Below are 17,968 nucleotides of genomic sequence, written 5' to 3' on the forward strand. Positions count from 1 at the left end.
AGTAAAGTTGTAAGATTATTTTAATAAATAATAAAATTTAATAAATTTGAAAATAATGTACATTTAAATAAAACTATCAAAAATTTGTTTTAAATGTTACAACGTACCTACTTTAAACATTACACATAGGAATAAGTATATAAAAATACTTTTTAACATCTGTAACAGAATTAATTTTTATATATATATACACACACACACAAATATGTATATACATATGTTATGATTAATTTGTAATTAAACTATACTCACAAAGATATTTAAAACTTTACGATTCATTGTTATCAATATAGAAGTAGGACACCGACTATTTTATAAGAAAACTATACCAGTAGTTTTTATACTTTTACATTTAATAAAAAATTATACGGTTGAATGAATATGTAAGAGACAAATGTTTTGTTACACTTTCCCTTGTTTTCAATTCTTTCACATTTGCAATTCTTATTTTTTTAAAATCTATATATTAGAATGCAATAATATACACGAAAAAACCATATTATATTTTAAAATTTATTTTATTAAAAAAACTGTATATACATCCTAAACTGAGGATTAAACAACAATGTTAAAATAAATATGATTTTCATTTACTATTACTTTCTCTTCACTGAAAAACCTTACACACTATGCTATTTTTCTAGATTGTCCACGTACATTAACAATTATGCAATTTCACGTATAAAAGTTCATTGTACATTAACTTGACAAGTAAAAAAAGAGGAAAATGCGAACATCTTTTTTTTTATCTATTTATCAAATCTTCCACGAGAAATAGATATTATTCATTGTCACTGATATCTTCATCAGTTGTATACTCGGAATGTTCATCAGCTGCATCTACATCTTCTGCAGTTTCTTCATCTGAAATATCCCATTGAGGATGTTCTGTGGGTACTTCTGGTGCTTCTTTCACATCCAACTATGAACAAATATTTTTATAATGATCATAAGATAATAATACTGTAATTTTCGTTTGCATTATGTAAATAAAATTTCATCACACACCTTAATATCTTGAGCTTGATCAAAGCCAAGATAGGAATCACTACGTAAACAAACAGTAAATGTATAAACACCTGGCCATCGAGGCGCTGTAAATTTTAACTGAACTTCTTCAAAGTGTGCTAACGATGTAACATAAATAGGAGTTGTTAGTAAAGTTTGGCTCTTGCGATCACAGATGTAAACCCACCAGTATTCTTGTTTCACATCCGGAAAGAGTGGACAATGTACTTCATGTGATATATTACTCCTTCCTTCCAAAACTTTTTCTCTCTTTGAAATTCTTTGTTGAAATCTATTTATAAAAGTATTAATTGAAATTATACAAAATTTTTCAGATATTATATAACTTCACTGATGGATTCAGCATAATAAAATAAAGAAAAAAGTTTATATAATGATATATCCTTAAATGTTACCTTATTTCTGAAATACAATTTATTTTCTAATAATTCCTTTGATAAATTGAGTTTTTTATTTAATTTTATAGAATGTTGGTACATTAGATACAATCTTATAAAAAAACATTCTACAACACTTTGTATAAAAATTGTATAAAAGTTCCCTTACAATGTTTCTAAATCGCAATAGTAGTACATATATCAAATATTTGATAGAATCTTGTGAAACTTTACATTTTATAATATTAATAATACTAATAGATTATAAAAATGTAAAAACAGCAAACATGTTGAATGTAACGCCATATTAATAAGAGGTTTTTATAGAGAACGAATTAAAATGTTAATAGTAAGAAATCTATATAGAAGCTTGTATTCAAATCAAAAGTGGCCACTTTGAGCAATTTCTGTAAAGATATGTAAACAATTGATACAATATAAAAATAACTGTATCTCGAAAACAAGATCATATCGTGCATATGTTTATCTATTTTTCTTATTTTAATATGCTAAATTCAGCAGTGAAGTTACACCCACATATTCTGGAACAAATTATTATCAAGAAAATATTTTACCTCTCCCATTCTGTATCATCGTCATCTATGGATACATCTTTTTTTTCATGACTATCTTCGTCATTACTTCTGTCACTATCAACGTCACTATCACTGACATCAGATAATTTATCTTTGGAAGACTCTTTTTCTATCTTATCTTCTTTCTTTTTTGCATTAGGGGTATTCGTTTGAGCATTATTGCTAGACTGAAATTGTGTCTGAGCATTTTTTGTAGAAGCAAATTTTTTACTAGTACCTTTCTTGTGAGATTTTTTTTGACCTTTTTTTTGCCTAAGCCATGCCGGCTTCTTTACAGATTGGTTCTGTTCTTCTAATACTTCATCAGGAGCTTCATTGTTTATTTTGCTGTCATCAATCATGGTTTGTTCTTTAATAGAATCATCTCCAAATAAATGTTTCATATCTTTACGAGTTAATGATACTGTTACAGTCACAATAGCACCAGCAGTATAAACAGTTGGATTTTCATCATCAATTACTGTAAAATATATTTCATTTCATTATTAAATATATATATATTATATGCATGTATAATATAATATATATATTATATGCATATATAATAAATATATAAATTTCCTATATAAGTATAGGAAATATTAAATAACATATACCTTCGGATCGTACTTTAAATTCTATATATGGCATGTTTCCAAGAACTTTCATTACATCTTCATATTGACTATCTGATAAATGTCTAAGAATCAGTCTTCTCTCGTCTCCTTTTAATTGTGCAAATTGTTGAAGACTTTTGATTTGATGCTGACAATACAAGTTTAATTAATTTTAATAGTTATTTCACATTAAATTAAAGTATTTTAAATAGTAAGTTAGTTATTCCACATTAAATTAAAGTATTTGAAATAGTAAGATAAATGAGTGATACCTTTTTTGGTAAGAAACATTTTAGATTATCTTCAGTTATATGCGGTAATTGTAAAAGAGGATTTTTAAATTCCCAAAAACCTTGCACTATCATTGCACACAATTTCATACAATTTTCTACAGTTTTTATAGTTGGTAAACGTGGAACTATAATGAAATATTGATCAAATTATAATTTTTAAACATGCATTGCTATTATAAAATGTTTGTACTTGGGAAAATATAGGGCAAGTTATAGGTAAACCTAACTTATAATTTATAGCATACATATATACCTCTTCTAGCATAAGCTAATAGAATCACTCGATTAACACAAGTTACCATTTCTTGAATTAAATATGGACATTTTTTTACTATATATTGTCTATCTTTTTCTAACGTTTCTGGATTTAATGATATACGAGATAAATGTGCATGAATTAAAGCTCTAGCTTTAATTGAATACGAGTCACATAATGGTGTTGCCTTGTTTTTTGCACCTATATCTGGTAGCTGCTTAATAAGCTGAAAATAAAAAAAAAAAAAATACAAAATCTAGAATTACCTTAAGCTATTAATTTCTTCAGACAAAGAAATTTTTAATTTCAAAGTAAACAATAAAAGCCATATGCCACTTGTTTTACTTCTAGTATAAAACTGTATTAAACCTAACAAAAAAATCGTACATTACAATAAAACGAATTCAATTATAATTATAATTGTAAAAACAACTGAAACATAGTATATATCTTACCGAATAAACTTCTTCACTATCTGTATATCTCTCAACTATTTCTGCATTTCGTTTCTTATGAAATTCAAATGAAGCAGCAAGAATCATAATAACCCTTTTTAATGACATTGAAGGATATTTAATGAAAAAAATGTAATATAATTGAGTAGTTGCTAACAATACCTAAAAACCAATGAAAGATTAGAGTTTATTAATACTTGCTTGATTATTATTTAATTGTACATGTATTGTAAATTAGATGTATTTACTTGATCACCAGTGTAACGAATACTTTTATACCACCACATGCCAACAGCTGTTGGTAAAACAAACATGAAAACTAGTGAATAGAACCCTAAAACCCAAACTGAATTTTCTTTTTCAACTATCCAAGAAGGTAAAGCAATTCCAAAACTCATTGCTCCTGGACCATCTGGATTTCCATATTTTTCCCAATTTTTCCGTGCTTCTTCATCCGTTAAAGCTTGATAAGCTATTTTTTTATGTCAAAATAAATATTTTCTTTTTAATACCTTTTCTATTATGTATAATTTTTATTATTTTTATGTTATATTATTACAATATTATTATTAATTCCTTAAGTGATTAGTTTGTAACAATTACAACAATTATCTGGCTTATATATGGATGGTAAATAAATTTGTTTCTTTCTTGTTATATTAATATTGTACATCATTTTTCAGAGATGATTTAAAAAAATAAAATTTTATAAAAGAAGAAATGATCTTTCAAAAAAAGATGCAATTGATATCAAAAAAGATGACAACAAATTAATAAAACCTAATCAATGGAAAAAAAATGATATTGAGAGGACAATAAAATTATGTATTCTGTATTCTCAAACATACAGATAAACCTTTCATTATAATAAAATGGACACATATTAAAATCAAATATTCAAAATGTCATTTCAGATTCTTAAATAAAAAATTATTATTTATTTCTCATTTTTACTCTTCTTACCTTAGAGTAATTTTCTCAATTATAATTTCTCAATGATAATATTAACAATAGTAGTAGTAGTAATACAACAACAACAATAATAATAAAGAAAAAATAAGTATTTTTTAAATTATTTTTTAAATCATTTTACTTTTGCTAGTCACTTAAGAGATTATCATATAATTTTTTATCATTTTATATTTATCCTAACCTTTAGTTAATCTCATAAAAGCTTTTTCATTTCCAGTTTCTTTATCAGGATGAAGAATTAAAGATAATTTGCGATATGCTTTCTTAATGTCACTTTGAGATGAACTCTATAAATAATAATAATATTACAGATGTTAAATAGCTAAAGCATATACTTCTAATTGAATTAATTGTACTTACAGAAGAAACGCCAAGTATTTCAAATGGATCGAAATTAGCCATTTCATAATCAAACTGTGATACCTTATATGTCAAAAAAATAAGAACTACCCATCCAAGAATGATAAGAAATTTGCTACAATGACATAAACGTATAACATTTTTTAAAAATCTAAAATTTATACAAGTAAAATATATCTTATATCTTAAATATAATTACTCAAATAATGCTTTGGTTTCTTTCCATGGTTTATTAAGTCGTAGAATAATTTTCTTTCTTTTACATCCATCACATTGACACTCTTTTGCCTCTTGATCAGGATCTATTTATAAATAATAATGTAAAATATTAATCATACTACAATCAATAATATATAATCAGTTACATGAAAAAAAATTTAATTTTCTGTAATACTGAGTTTTTACATTATTTAGAAAAGAATATTTATATAATGAAGAAAATTTTATATAATAAAAATTTACTTAAAATAACATAACAATTTATTTGAAATTGTTAAAAATAAAAACAATGTAATATAACAAATATGTTATGAATTATAATAATTTATCTACATAATTTTTTAAATATTATCTGCTTTTAAAATCAAGAAAATATTTAAATGATTAATGAATATTTAAATGACTTTTTTCTATAAAAATTACTAAACACTAAGCAGAAAATCAACAAAAATATTGCACTCTGTTATTGTTATTATTAAAAAATTAATGAAATTAATGCAATATTCAATTAAGTACTGATTAATCTACTGCCACAATATTATGAATTAAATCAAACAATAAAAAGATTGAGTGTAAGACATAGTGTAAACTTATATAAAACAATTGTGAATTTAAAAAAATATATGCACTACCATGAAACATTGTTGCAGTATCATTTATTTTTTATATTAATCCAAATAGATTCGTCTAAAACTAACCTTGTTTGGGGCAACGTGGCCAAAAGTAATATGTCACAGGTATTTGAAGAAGTGCCGAAAATGATAGCAAAAAGTAGAAAAATGTCCCACCACTTTCATCGTATTGAAATTTTTGGCCGCTCATAGCTCATTAAGTAATAATCTTTAAGTATATTGTTTAAGTACATTCATTACTAAACTCCACTTTAAATTCACGGTACCATTCACTATACAGTACAGTTATGGAGTTGTCGTCGTCAAGACTGCCAACTCAGCACCGAATGTTATTAGTTTAGGTCCGACGTGCAATTGGCGGTTTTAATTACGTTTATACGAATCTAATAAAAAGATTAAGAAGTACTTTGAAAAACAAAAACGATGAAATTTGTTAACAAACGATATGTCGTTCGCACTGTAAAGCTGCAGATTGCTTTGCTATCTCTAAATGAACTTAGAATACGCCATCGCGTAGTTTTGCAATTCTGTTGTACTCTGACCGTGAACAACGTCACTAATGCCAACGTCATGCAAATATTAACTGTAAACAAATCTTGAATCGATATCAAAATCGATAAATACATCGATTTTATAAATATAAATTTACGAATCGAGAGCCGCTATCTTTGTTATCTTATATATAAATAAAAAAAAAAGAATATATATATATTTTTTTGTAAAGATGAACTCAAAAATAGAATAAAAATATATATAATTAACTACAATATCACGGAGAAATCACGTGGAAATGTATACTAATGTTTTAATAATGTTAACTTATAAATTATTTTACATAGCGCGAAAATAAAGTCATTGTTATATAATTGAAAATCAACGTATTAAATGAATTTCACGAATGCAATTTCTCTAACATTATTTGACATTTTGTTTTAAAATTATTTTGATTTATTTCTGTTATATGATTTATTAGATATGTTTTATAAAAAAATTTCCCTTATTACTCGAGTTAATTTATTAATTATATAATATCAATTATCAACTGACATAATTTAAAATTGAAATTATATGAAACTAGTTTGCTGAGATAAGTATGTACACTATGCTCTAATGCATAAGTTGAGGAACTAACAATGCATCCAACTGTGCTTGTAACATTCTGATTAATGGTTCTGTTTGGATTGGTTTATTTACAAATACTGCCAATGTATGGTTTCGTTTGACAATAAGACTATAATATTTATGATATATATTAATTATGTATAATAAACGCACGAAAAAATTGTGATACTTAGCTTTGATAACTCATATATTAAATTTCTAAGGTACGTCACATTTAATGGTTAGGTTAAATACATTTTAAAATGCATGTGGTTTAACCAATTACGCATAGTATTCTTTATTATGATATATTGTTTTTTCAAAATTGTATTATTGTTAATATGCTTATTACCATATCGACACTATTTTTATCATTTACATTGCATTTTTTCATATTTTTAATATTTTTGAAACATTGTATTTTATACTTGATTTTATATTTTATTTTAATGAAATGTAGATATTATTTTGACACATGTTTATTAATGATTTTAGATTTAATAAGTAATTGTAATATAAATTATTAATAGATTATTTATTACATTTTTTTATAGGATTAATACATCTTTGTATTGAAATCAACAATGTCTGAGAAAAGTATAATTGAATGGACGCAAAAAGATGTGACAAGATGGCTTAGTGAAACTGGACATAAAAAATTTATCGATTCATTTCTTGATCAAGAAATTGATGGAAAGGTGCTCTTAACTTTGAAAGAAGATGATTTAAAGTTAATATCCAAAAACTTACAGACAATTGGTGATATGAAAAGATTATATATTAATATAAAACAATTACAAAGGGATAATATGGCAGTATTATTTGAATTAGGATATATTGATATATTTCCTCCATCAAATTTTTATAGTCACCATAAACATGAAGTAAGAAGGAAAGTTTTAAATACATAATATTTAAAATTCTTATATATATATATTTTTAATACTTAATATTTAAAATTTTTATATATATATTTTTTAAATATATGAAATGTGATAATAAAATAATATTAGTTTTGTTGACACTAAAACTAAAAATTTTTTTTCTAATAAACAGATGCCTAGTAGTGGTACAAACAATGAAGGTTCTATTGAAAATGAATTTTATTCAGCATCTGTATCAGAAGATGGTCATGCATCACATTTGCCACCTGAAATTTGGAAAGCTTTCATTAGTTTGGCATATTTATTTATTGTTACATGGATTACTGCCTTTGTGATGGTCATTGTTCATGATAGAGTGCCTGATATGAAAAAATATCCTCCGTTACCTGATATATTTTTAGATAATGTTCCACATATTCCTTGGGCATTTGATATGTGTGAAGTTACTGGAACTATACTTTTTGCAATATGGCTTATTGTACTAATTTTTCACAAATACAGGTAAAACGTATAATAAATGTATGATATTTGAAATTAATTAATTTGTAAAATTGATCTTTTCAAAAATATTTAATGAATTTTTATTAATGCAGATTTATTTTATTACGAAGATTTTTTGCTTTATCTGGTACAGTCTTCCTGTTAAGATGCGTTACAATGCTTATTACTTCCTTGTCAGTACCAGGCGCACATTTACAATGTCAACCACGGAATGTTCCCGAAGATTGGACAAAGTACAAATATTTTGTTCCTTAAAATAGGTAATATGAAAATCAATTCTATTAATATTTTTATTTTATAGTTCTGCATATGTAGAGTTATACAATAAGATTGCTATGGCTTATGTCATATGGCGTGGTGCTGGTATGTCGATTCAAGGTGTTAGGACTTGTGGTGATTATATGTTTAGTGGACATACCGTCGCGTTAACTATGTTAAATTTTTTCATTACAGAGTGTAAGTATTACTATGTATTTAAACAAATAAATTATGGATAATATATAATGTATAGATAATATATTGACATTTTATTTTCAGATACCCCACGACAATTGTATTTCTTACATACCTTTACATGGATGCTCAATATGTTTGGTATATTTTTCATCTTAGCAGCACACGAACATTATTCCATTGATGTTTTTGTAGCTTTCTATATTACATCACGATTGTTTCTTTATTATCATACTCTAGCAAATAATCAAGCATTGATGCAACGTGATTCAAATAGAACCAGAATTTGGTTTCCATTATTTAGCTTTTTCGAATCTTCTGTCGATGGTATCGTTCCAAATGAGTATGAATCTCCGTCTCTAATTATTTGTAATCTAGCGTGTACAGGAAAAGATATATGGCATTTGGTTCGATCCTCAATTTGCTTCCGTAAGTCATGGCGTAATTTAAACGGCAGAGTAAAGAATAGCACAAAGAAGGAGCACTAATCAATCCATAAGTTGCTTCAGTTTTATATTTCTTGATAATAGACTTTTGAGAATATTAATTTTATGTGACAATTCTCTTTATACTGTTTAAATAACAAATTATATAACAAAACAAATTAATAAGTATTTATTTTTGGAAGTCAAATTATTATAGTTAGTAAAATGTCCATTATCAAAAGGAGTTTATACGATTTGTTTAAATACCTGTAACTTTTATAAAATGATTATCCATAGTAGTTCATTTGAACTCTTGCCTTCCAAAAGAAATTCTAACTACTAAAGTATTATATTATTATCATATTTAACTTTTCCAATTTTTATTCAATTTTATTTTCATTGTTTCTTAAATTTAGCGTTAGACATATTTTTCTTTATTGTTGTTATAAAAAGTTTGTTTTCTTTTTATAACTATATGAAGTAAATTTAATAAGTAACAAAGATTTTAAATTATTTATATTTCAAACTATAGTTTTTTAAAATGTTGGATTATGTTCAATATGTCTGTAAACTGAAATTGCAAGTTTATGAAAGTCATATTTATGGAATCTTAAATAAATTGCAAGAAAAATGCTAACAATTGATTCGATATAAAATTGTATTCGTTTATTTCATAATTTTTGATATAGGTTTTGAAGAAATAAAAAATTTAATAATACAGTACTATCTAGAAGTATAAGTACTGTATAGAAATAGAATAGATTTTTCCACTTTTACTTCATATATATTTTTTACTAAAATTAAATATAAGCGAAGAGATTTTGGTGATTCTATTTTAACAGCTATTACATATTCTTCTCTGATCGTGACCATTCGTTTCTAATTTTACGTATCTACATAAATTGTAGTAACGAAAAATAATTACGCATGACCAAATAATTAATCACACGACGGTCATGATCAGATATATATGTATATATATTATATATGCGATTGAAGTACATTAATAATAACGCTATTCTTTATGCAATTTAAGTGAAGTACAATTAAATGAATATTGAATTTTTCGCAAGAATTAATCAATAAGAGGCTACGTATACAGTGATCCATAATATGTATTTATATTTGTTATAAATAGAATGTATGATTATTTAGATGATTCTTAAAAGAGGCTTTTAGTGTTACGCTATCGAAGAATGATTAGCACAATAATAGGAAAAAAGTTATGTATATTAATATTTGTACATATAATTATTGTATTCTATGACCATTTTATATTAAGTTAATGAAATTATTTTTTTATATTGCTTTATTGTAAATACTTTTTATATTTTTTTTTTTTTTATCAATAGGAGCACATTCTATAAGTGTAATATCGTATATTATAATTATATATTATATTATAATACAATTATAATTATCTATTACAAACAACTTTTGTAAATACAATATAAATATTTAAAATATCTAAAAATTATTTTTAAAATTAATATCAGAAGGTGCTAATTTTATCGTGAATAAAAAGATATAACAAATAACATTTTCGATAATGTATTCTTTCAAAAATATTTAATGTTCAAAAAAAAAATAACATACACTACCCCCATTTAATTTTTTTTGTATAAGCTAGCAGATAATAAATTATATGTATATGTATGGTAATAATAATTTCTTATAGAGTTTTGTCAGAAATAGTAACGTCTACGTAACTGTACTGTTCCTATAATTAAACCATCGTGTCGGTGTACAGACCGTCATAGTTCAGAATCTAAATGTCGAAGTTTTGAAGTGATCCTATCACGTATTCAGTGTTTTACGTATTAATTTATTATTCTTTGAAAATTACAAAATTAATAAAATATGTGAAGTGAATTGAAATATGCACCATCTTAGCACTCTGTTTAATTTTATTCTCATTATCTCCATACTCGTGTGTCACAGGTATGTATGTATAATAAATTTCTCTGTAATATTTGAAAGGAATTTTACTTCCGGAATAAGTAAGTTTCAAGTGAAATGAAATGTCTACTATTTTACTTTAATTATAATATATATATATATATAATTATAATAAATATTTTGTCTTAAAATAATTTAATCGCATATTTTATTTTTAACATAACTATATATTATTGTTTTCAATTAACATAACTAAATATGATTTGCATAACAATTTTATCATGAAATTTATTCCTTCCAAGTAGTAATATATTTTTTATTTGTAAAAAGTGTATAGAGAACACACAGAGATTTAATTTTAAAACGACATTAAATATTCAATAATTAAGAAATCATGGAATATCAAACGGAAGGCATCTGCCCGATCTGTAATCAACGTGCAATGCTGAAATGTAACGGTTGCAAGCAACAATTTTATTGTAAAAAAGAGCATCAGCGACAAGACTGGCCTAGACATAGATCAACTTGTCAACCATGGGAGATTCGTGAAAGCTCCGAACTTGGACGATATCTAGTGGCATCAAGAGATTTAAATCCGGATGACGTAATCTTATCAGAATCACCTTTGATTTGGGGCCCGGCATTACATTCAGATCAAAGAGTTTGTGTTGGCTGCGGAAAACGATGTAAGAGTAGTAGTACAAGATGCACAAAATGTCTTTGGCCGGCGTGTGATGCGAATTGTCCTGGTCTTACTGATAAACATAGACACGGTCTGGAATGTTCTTTCCTTATAAAAGCAAGGATCATTCCTAGGTTTGTAACATAGTGTATAAGACAAAAATACGACTGCATTTAGAGAAAGGAAAATATTGTCACTAAAAAATTTTATCGAAAATATGTTAGTTTTAATAATTTAGAGGACGAATAAAGGAAATAAAATTTAATTATATTTTTTGTAATACTGAATATTGCAGAAAACTGGAATAAAAGAAAAAATATTTAGTTATATTGTTAACAAAGAAAGTTAATATAATAATTCGATATAAATAACATATTACAATCAATTACAATCAAGTACTATGTAACAAAAAATCAATGTATAATATTGAAATAAAAAAATAGAAGCGACAAGTTCAATATTTATGCATACAAGATATCCTGTATTTTATTGTTCAAACTTTGCTGCTGTATTCTATAGATGATATATACAGTAAAAAGTTTAGAAATGCTTCATATTAATTTTCTTGATTTAATATCAGATAAATAAGACAAGATACATAATATTCATGAGGTCACTAGCTCTTACGCCTCTAAATTTCTACTTATGACACTTTATAATACAAAGATGAGAATCAAAACTGCACGTGAAAAAATTCGATAAAACATGAAATTTGGTTTATAATAAATTCGAAAGCATTTAATTTACATTGATAAAAGAGGATAATAAAGGAATATTTCGAAATGTATATACAAGTATAAGTATACAGCTTTACATTAGATATTTTTGTTATAATATTTTAATGAAGCATTTATGGTCTTTTTGCATTTTTAGTTATATATCATACTGGTGAAGTTTTAACACTAAAATGCTGGACAACCCTGTATATTTATGCATGACTTAATATGTTTGTAATTAGTGGTATTCATTTTCCAGGTGCGATGTTCTTTTAGTAATACGTATGTTAGTATTATGGCGCACAAAATCAAAATATTGGCGCTCTATAGAAAAGTTACAAAGCCATGAAGATTCTCGTGGTCAAGGAACAGATGCATACGAAGAAACAATGAATATATATGGGCATATTAAACGTTTTTTACCAGATGACCTCTCTGGCGAAGATATTGTGCACAAAATTTGCGGTTTAATAGAAGTGAATGCACTGGAAACTTTACCACCTGAGGGTTGCATTGCGATCTATGAAACAGCATGTCTTTTGGAGCATTCTTGTTTAGCTAATACAAGACACAATTTTAAAATCGATGATAAGGGCAGACCTCGAATCATTGTGAAAGCTACTTGTTCAATAAAAAGGTATGTAAATGTGTATATTTTGCATTATAAATTTCTCTTGCAATTTTTTTTTTATATATTTTTAGTAGATTTTGTAGCTATCACATTTTGTACTACAGAAATTATTTAATATTTTTGTGCCAAATGCAGATTATTTACATATTCTATTATATTTACCATAAACTAAAAATACAAAAGGTTCAAGGCTTTAGAAGCTTATTCTAGATATCCACAAAAGGAAATAAAGTAAAATTTAATTAACATACAGGATGTCCCGCGATTCATTGAAGAATTGTTTGGGATATGATCATTTCCTGATCATTTTTTACGAAGTCAGTTTAAACATCGACAATTCTTCATTGTCATTGTTACAATTACATTCTCCACTGTAGAACAGAAAAATAATTGTTTTGAAATTTGCAAAAAGTACTTGATGTATTTTTCTTTTATTTTAATACAATCTTCTTTTATATTTTCAAATATCTATTTTTATAGGTCCATTGTTAGTGAATAGACAAAAGTGTTTATAAATATGAGTTTACAAAGAAATGATCTACAGAAATTTTTCCAAAAAGATTCACTTGGTATCAAATATTTGTAAATATAAAATATTTTACATCAAACGAGTTAATTTCAAAATCTATTTTCTAAAATTTTTAATCTTCTTCTTTATGTTACACTAAATAAAAGCTTAGAAGATTTGTTTGTTCAGTTTTGAATATATTTATTAATATATTTAAGTATTATGCTAGCTTGTTCTACTTTTAATCTCAGAACAGAAGACAATTTTCTTTTTGAATAATAGACCCAGATAGAAAAAAAATGATTGAATAATTACTTTTTATACGTATATATGTATTTAGTAAAGCACATCTGGTGTTCATATTATTATATAATTATTATAATAATTAGAAATTTTTCCATAAATACGTAATATTTTCAATAACTAGATAAATTATAATTGAGCGTGATGATGTTCATGAAACCTACATTATGTGTGATATATTCTCTAAATAAGTATTATAGAATATTCTTTTGAAATTTGATTATACATTCTGCGTTTTATTTTTATTTATATGCGCGTGTGCATTTATATACATATCACATTTACATATGTACAGAGGAGACCACTTGAGCACAATGTATACACATGCACTTTGGACAACGAGGGCACGAAGAGCTCATCTTTTAGAGACGAAGTATTTTTCTTGTCATTGTAAGCGATGTGTTGATCCAACAGAGTTGGGTACACATCTCAGTACCTTAAAATGTCCCCACGACAAAGGTCTTGTTTTACCTAAAGATCCGCTAAATTTTGATTCACAATGGGGATGTAACTTATGTCCTGGAATTTTGACTGCATCGGAAGTGAAGCAGTTCATTGATAAATTGGAAGAGGATGTCGATGAAATTATGTATGAGGCCAACAAGGATAAATTGATCAATCTTCTATCTCGGTAAAATAATTTTAATTTGTCATATCGGATAAAAAATAATGTCTCAGCGCGACGGTGATGTTGATTGCTGCCCGCTTTGCTGAGGTTCTCTCGTTCGGCCTTTTACCGTCGTCGGAGAGATGATTTAATAAAAAGATGACTGTGTGTTTTTAATACTTATATTTCACTAACTACATATATATAAATATTGCATGTGTGGTACGAGTCTGGGAGATGTGTACTGCTTCTCTCCTCATGTAACACTGACTGACTGTTGCTAAGAATTATTTCTAAAGCTAGATCCTTTTTCTAGGTTTGGTTTTGTTTCTACCCTTACCGAGCCTTTCCGCATCCTGTCTCTCCCTCTAAGGCAAGAGAAAGTGCCATTATATGGGAGAATGACAGGACATGGAACTTCTCGGTAAGGCCGATTTTTCCTAAGAATTGACCTGACTGACCGTCTTGGAAGATTCTGTTCTGCTCCAGAACAAATAATATCCTATCTATAATAACTCTTTCTAGAGAAATTCTGTTTCTCTTTTCTATTTTTTCACTATGTAAAATATTTTTATATTTTTACTATCATATTTATTATATATAGGTCTATTTTTATTATACGTATATAGAACATTACACCTGTACATAAATAGAATATTATTATACATTGCATATACATATATGACATATTGTATCCATTCCAAATGAATTATGATTAAAAAATTACATTTTTCATTATGCGCCAAAAATAATGAAATGTTTTTAATTATGAGGAGGAAGTATTCGCTGATAATAGGAATATAATTATGGAATTGTTAAAGCGTCATTTATAAAGAATTTCTTGTTGATAAACGAATCGAAATGGAGTTAAAAAGTAATTTGTTGATTTTCTTATTCTAACAATTAAATTTTTTTTAAAATCTGAGAGCTTTAATGCTATAACAAATCGCAAACAATCAAGACATTAGCACTTTTATAGCAAGATAAGTTATGTTATATATATTTTATACGCAATCTATTTAGTAGAGATGTCACTCAAGATATAATACATATTTTGTTATAAAATAATATATTATTGGAATTTCGATTGAATAATATTAATTATGTACAAATTTTCAAGAATTTATTTTAAAATTTTATTTGAAACATATGTATTCCTCTGGGATTGAAAAAGTTAACTACAGAAAATAAAATTACGTAGTTGACACACTTTTTGTAGAAACTTTTTGGTGAATATATTAAGAAAGATAGAAATTTCAACTGAACAGAATTTAATATTTATATTTCAGTAAAATACTTTATTATTTCTCTGGGAGTGTATGTTCTATTGGGACTGAAAGAGTTAAATATTATATTGAAACAAAAGTTGATAATTCAACTATAGTTATGTAATTTTATTTTACTTTGATTTGCAATTAACGACGATTTTAAATATTGTATTGAACGAATAATGTAAATATAATTATGTAATTTTAGGCTAACTGCGCTGTTGCATCCTGGGCATCAACAGTGCATAACTGTCAGCCATTCATTGATTCAATTACTACCTGCTGACAATCCGAAAAAAGCGGAATTATGTAAACGTATTATAGAAACGACTAAAACATTAGACCCTTATGGTGCGAGATTGGCGTTGTACACTGCAGTTGCATTGAGAGAATTGTCTACTTGTTCAGGAGAAGACAGAAAACGCCTTTTGTCAGAAGCAATATCGTTATTGCAATATGAACCAGAGAATTCGCCTGGTGAAAAGCTTCGAATATTAATAGAATCTGAATTGTAACAGTTCTATTTAACGTTTGATAAGATGGGCATAATAAAATTTGGATTGTAAAAGTTATTCATATTCTGCATTATATTAAATTTACAAAATACATTTATATTATGAAAATTGTTTTTGTCATACGATCTTACACTATAATAATAACTACAATGACTTATTAATATTCGTAGACTACAATGTTCGAAAGATCTATGTATTTCTTTATAATAGTGTTAATGAAGTAATTTTTTGTAAATGCAGTAGAGCCTTTCATATCTAAATTTCCATTGTTGGAATACTTTTAATACTAGAATGTTTTATTATTTGAACTATGCTATTATCTGAATAGCATATTTACTAGTAACAAATACCTTTTCTTTGTACTAAAATAAAGGTTTCTCATAATTGCATAATTGAATAGAATATTGTTATCAAGAAACAATTAGTTCAATAATGTTAATATAAATATATAGGGTGTCTCGAATTTTGATGTTAAAAGTTCGGCAACGTATAGGTGATTGAGAAGTTAAGAAAAAATGTTCTTTAGACGTTTTTGCTTCATTTTGAAGACAATCGAGACAAAAGGTTTTCATTTTTCCATTTATTTATTTACACTTATTGATATTATTATCATCCATATTATCATCTTATAATATTATGTATATCATCCATTTAATAAAGATACTGTTCGAAAGGTTGGTCACCTGCAGTAATGCAAGCATTAAATTGAATATTGATTACTGCGATTGTAACTGGACATTGTTCTGGTGATTAGTGTATTACGGTTTGGTCTCTCAGTTACTTTCTTGAGTTGAGTTGGGATCAAATAAACTTATTGAGAAAATTGAAATTTCTCTGTTTCTTTCTTCGTGATTTTCTCTAAATGATTTCTTAGTTTATCGGTTCTCTGATTTTGACATTTAAATTCGGGACATCCTGTATAGCTAAGTAATATTCTGTCAAACATCGTGGTGTCTGAATATTAACACATTTTGTTCTGGTGACGTAAAAATACATTTTTTCCATATTATCATTTAATCGTCACCCATCGTACAATATTTGCTTGATATACATAGCTGATCAAAAGTCAATTTTACAATTTCATTTAAGTTGTAAAATTTTTGCTACCCGAAACAGTTGAATGTATCATTTATCGTTGGTGCATTTATAAAGTAGATATCGAGTCTGATCGAAAGTTAGACATTTTCATACTACTCGTTTCGCTCTTTACATTGTTTGAAATAATTTCAAGCAGAGTGTCTTGTATTTTAATGTTCAAACATTGTCAGTGTGCTCTATAGATGAGAATAAGACTGAAATCTCACGTAAAAAAAAATTCATTATAATTTATAATAATTTAAAATTAAATAATAAAAAAAATTTAAAATTAAATAAAAAAATTCATAATAATTTATTATAAAGTTATAATAAAGATATGAAACGTATATTTACATTTCGTAGACATCCCCTTTTACCAATGTAAAATTGATATCGTAATATTATTGAATTTACTGTGGAGATTGAATTTCAAATCAACTTTGTTGAATTTCTTCACACGTAATCAATTCATTTCACGTAAATATTTTTGTATTGTAAATATTTGCTTTCAAAAATAACTAATGACTTTGCTTTTTCATAAGTAAAAAACCTAATAATAATGTAAGGTCTAGGAAATCAGTAGATTGATTCTTCTCGACTAATCCATCGTTGA

At 26.1% G+C, this 17,968-nt stretch overlaps 3 protein-coding genes across 5 annotated transcripts; 2 read left to right on the forward strand and 1 right to left on the reverse strand.

The window, feature by feature from the left end:
* Window positions 1-499: 499 nt before the first annotated feature.
* LOC122529362 (translocation protein SEC63 homolog) lies at window positions 500-6,346 on the reverse strand. The gene is made up of 12 exons (XM_043655410.1): window positions 5,852-6,346; window positions 5,134-5,236; window positions 4,935-5,049; window positions 4,756-4,861; window positions 3,851-4,074; window positions 3,603-3,764; window positions 3,145-3,373; window positions 2,871-3,016; window positions 2,599-2,746; window positions 1,982-2,462; window positions 1,009-1,300; window positions 500-922 (listed from the first exon to the last, which is right to left on the reverse strand). Exons 1-12 carry the CDS (start codon window positions 5,973-5,975, stop codon window positions 782-784), a joined length of 2,271 nt encoding a protein of 756 aa, XP_043511345.1. The 5' UTR covers window positions 5,976-6,346; the 3' UTR covers window positions 500-781.
* Window positions 6,347-6,866: 520 nt separating this feature from the next.
* LOC122529401 (sphingomyelin synthase-related 1) lies at window positions 6,867-9,307 on the forward strand. The gene is made up of 6 exons (XM_043655506.1): window positions 6,867-7,110; window positions 7,441-7,770; window positions 7,943-8,271; window positions 8,364-8,504; window positions 8,573-8,727; window positions 8,809-9,307. The coding sequence occupies exons 2-6, from the start codon at window positions 7,471-7,473 to the stop codon at window positions 9,210-9,212; spliced, it is 1,329 nt and encodes a 442-aa protein (XP_043511441.1). The 5' UTR covers window positions 6,867-7,110; window positions 7,441-7,470; the 3' UTR covers window positions 9,213-9,307.
* A 1,444-nt stretch (window positions 9,308-10,751) lies between these two features.
* On the forward strand, window positions 10,752-16,335 carry LOC122529377 (SET domain-containing protein SmydA-8-like). Of its 3 annotated transcripts, none has more exons than XM_043655459.1 (5): window positions 10,752-11,090; window positions 11,379-11,864; window positions 12,706-13,083; window positions 14,184-14,519; window positions 15,972-16,335. In XM_043655459.1, exons 2-5 carry the CDS (start codon window positions 11,443-11,445, stop codon window positions 16,276-16,278), a joined length of 1,443 nt encoding a protein of 480 aa, XP_043511394.1. In that variant the 5' UTR covers window positions 10,752-11,090; window positions 11,379-11,442; the 3' UTR covers window positions 16,279-16,335. The 3 variants fall into 3 exon arrangements, with proteins under 3 accessions (XP_043511394.1, XP_043511395.1, XP_043511396.1); XM_043655460.1 differs by having other exon boundaries at window positions 11,386-11,864; XM_043655461.1 differs by having other exon boundaries at window positions 11,438-11,864.
* Window positions 16,336-17,968: the final 1,633 nt, after the last annotated feature.

The sequence above is a fragment of the Frieseomelitta varia genome, unplaced genomic scaffold (genome assembly GCF_011392965.1).
Source record: "Frieseomelitta varia isolate USP_RPSP 00005682 unplaced genomic scaffold, Fvar_1.2 scaffold_285, whole genome shotgun sequence".
In the NCBI taxonomy this organism is placed as follows: domain Eukaryota; kingdom Metazoa; phylum Arthropoda; class Insecta; order Hymenoptera; family Apidae; genus Frieseomelitta; species Frieseomelitta varia.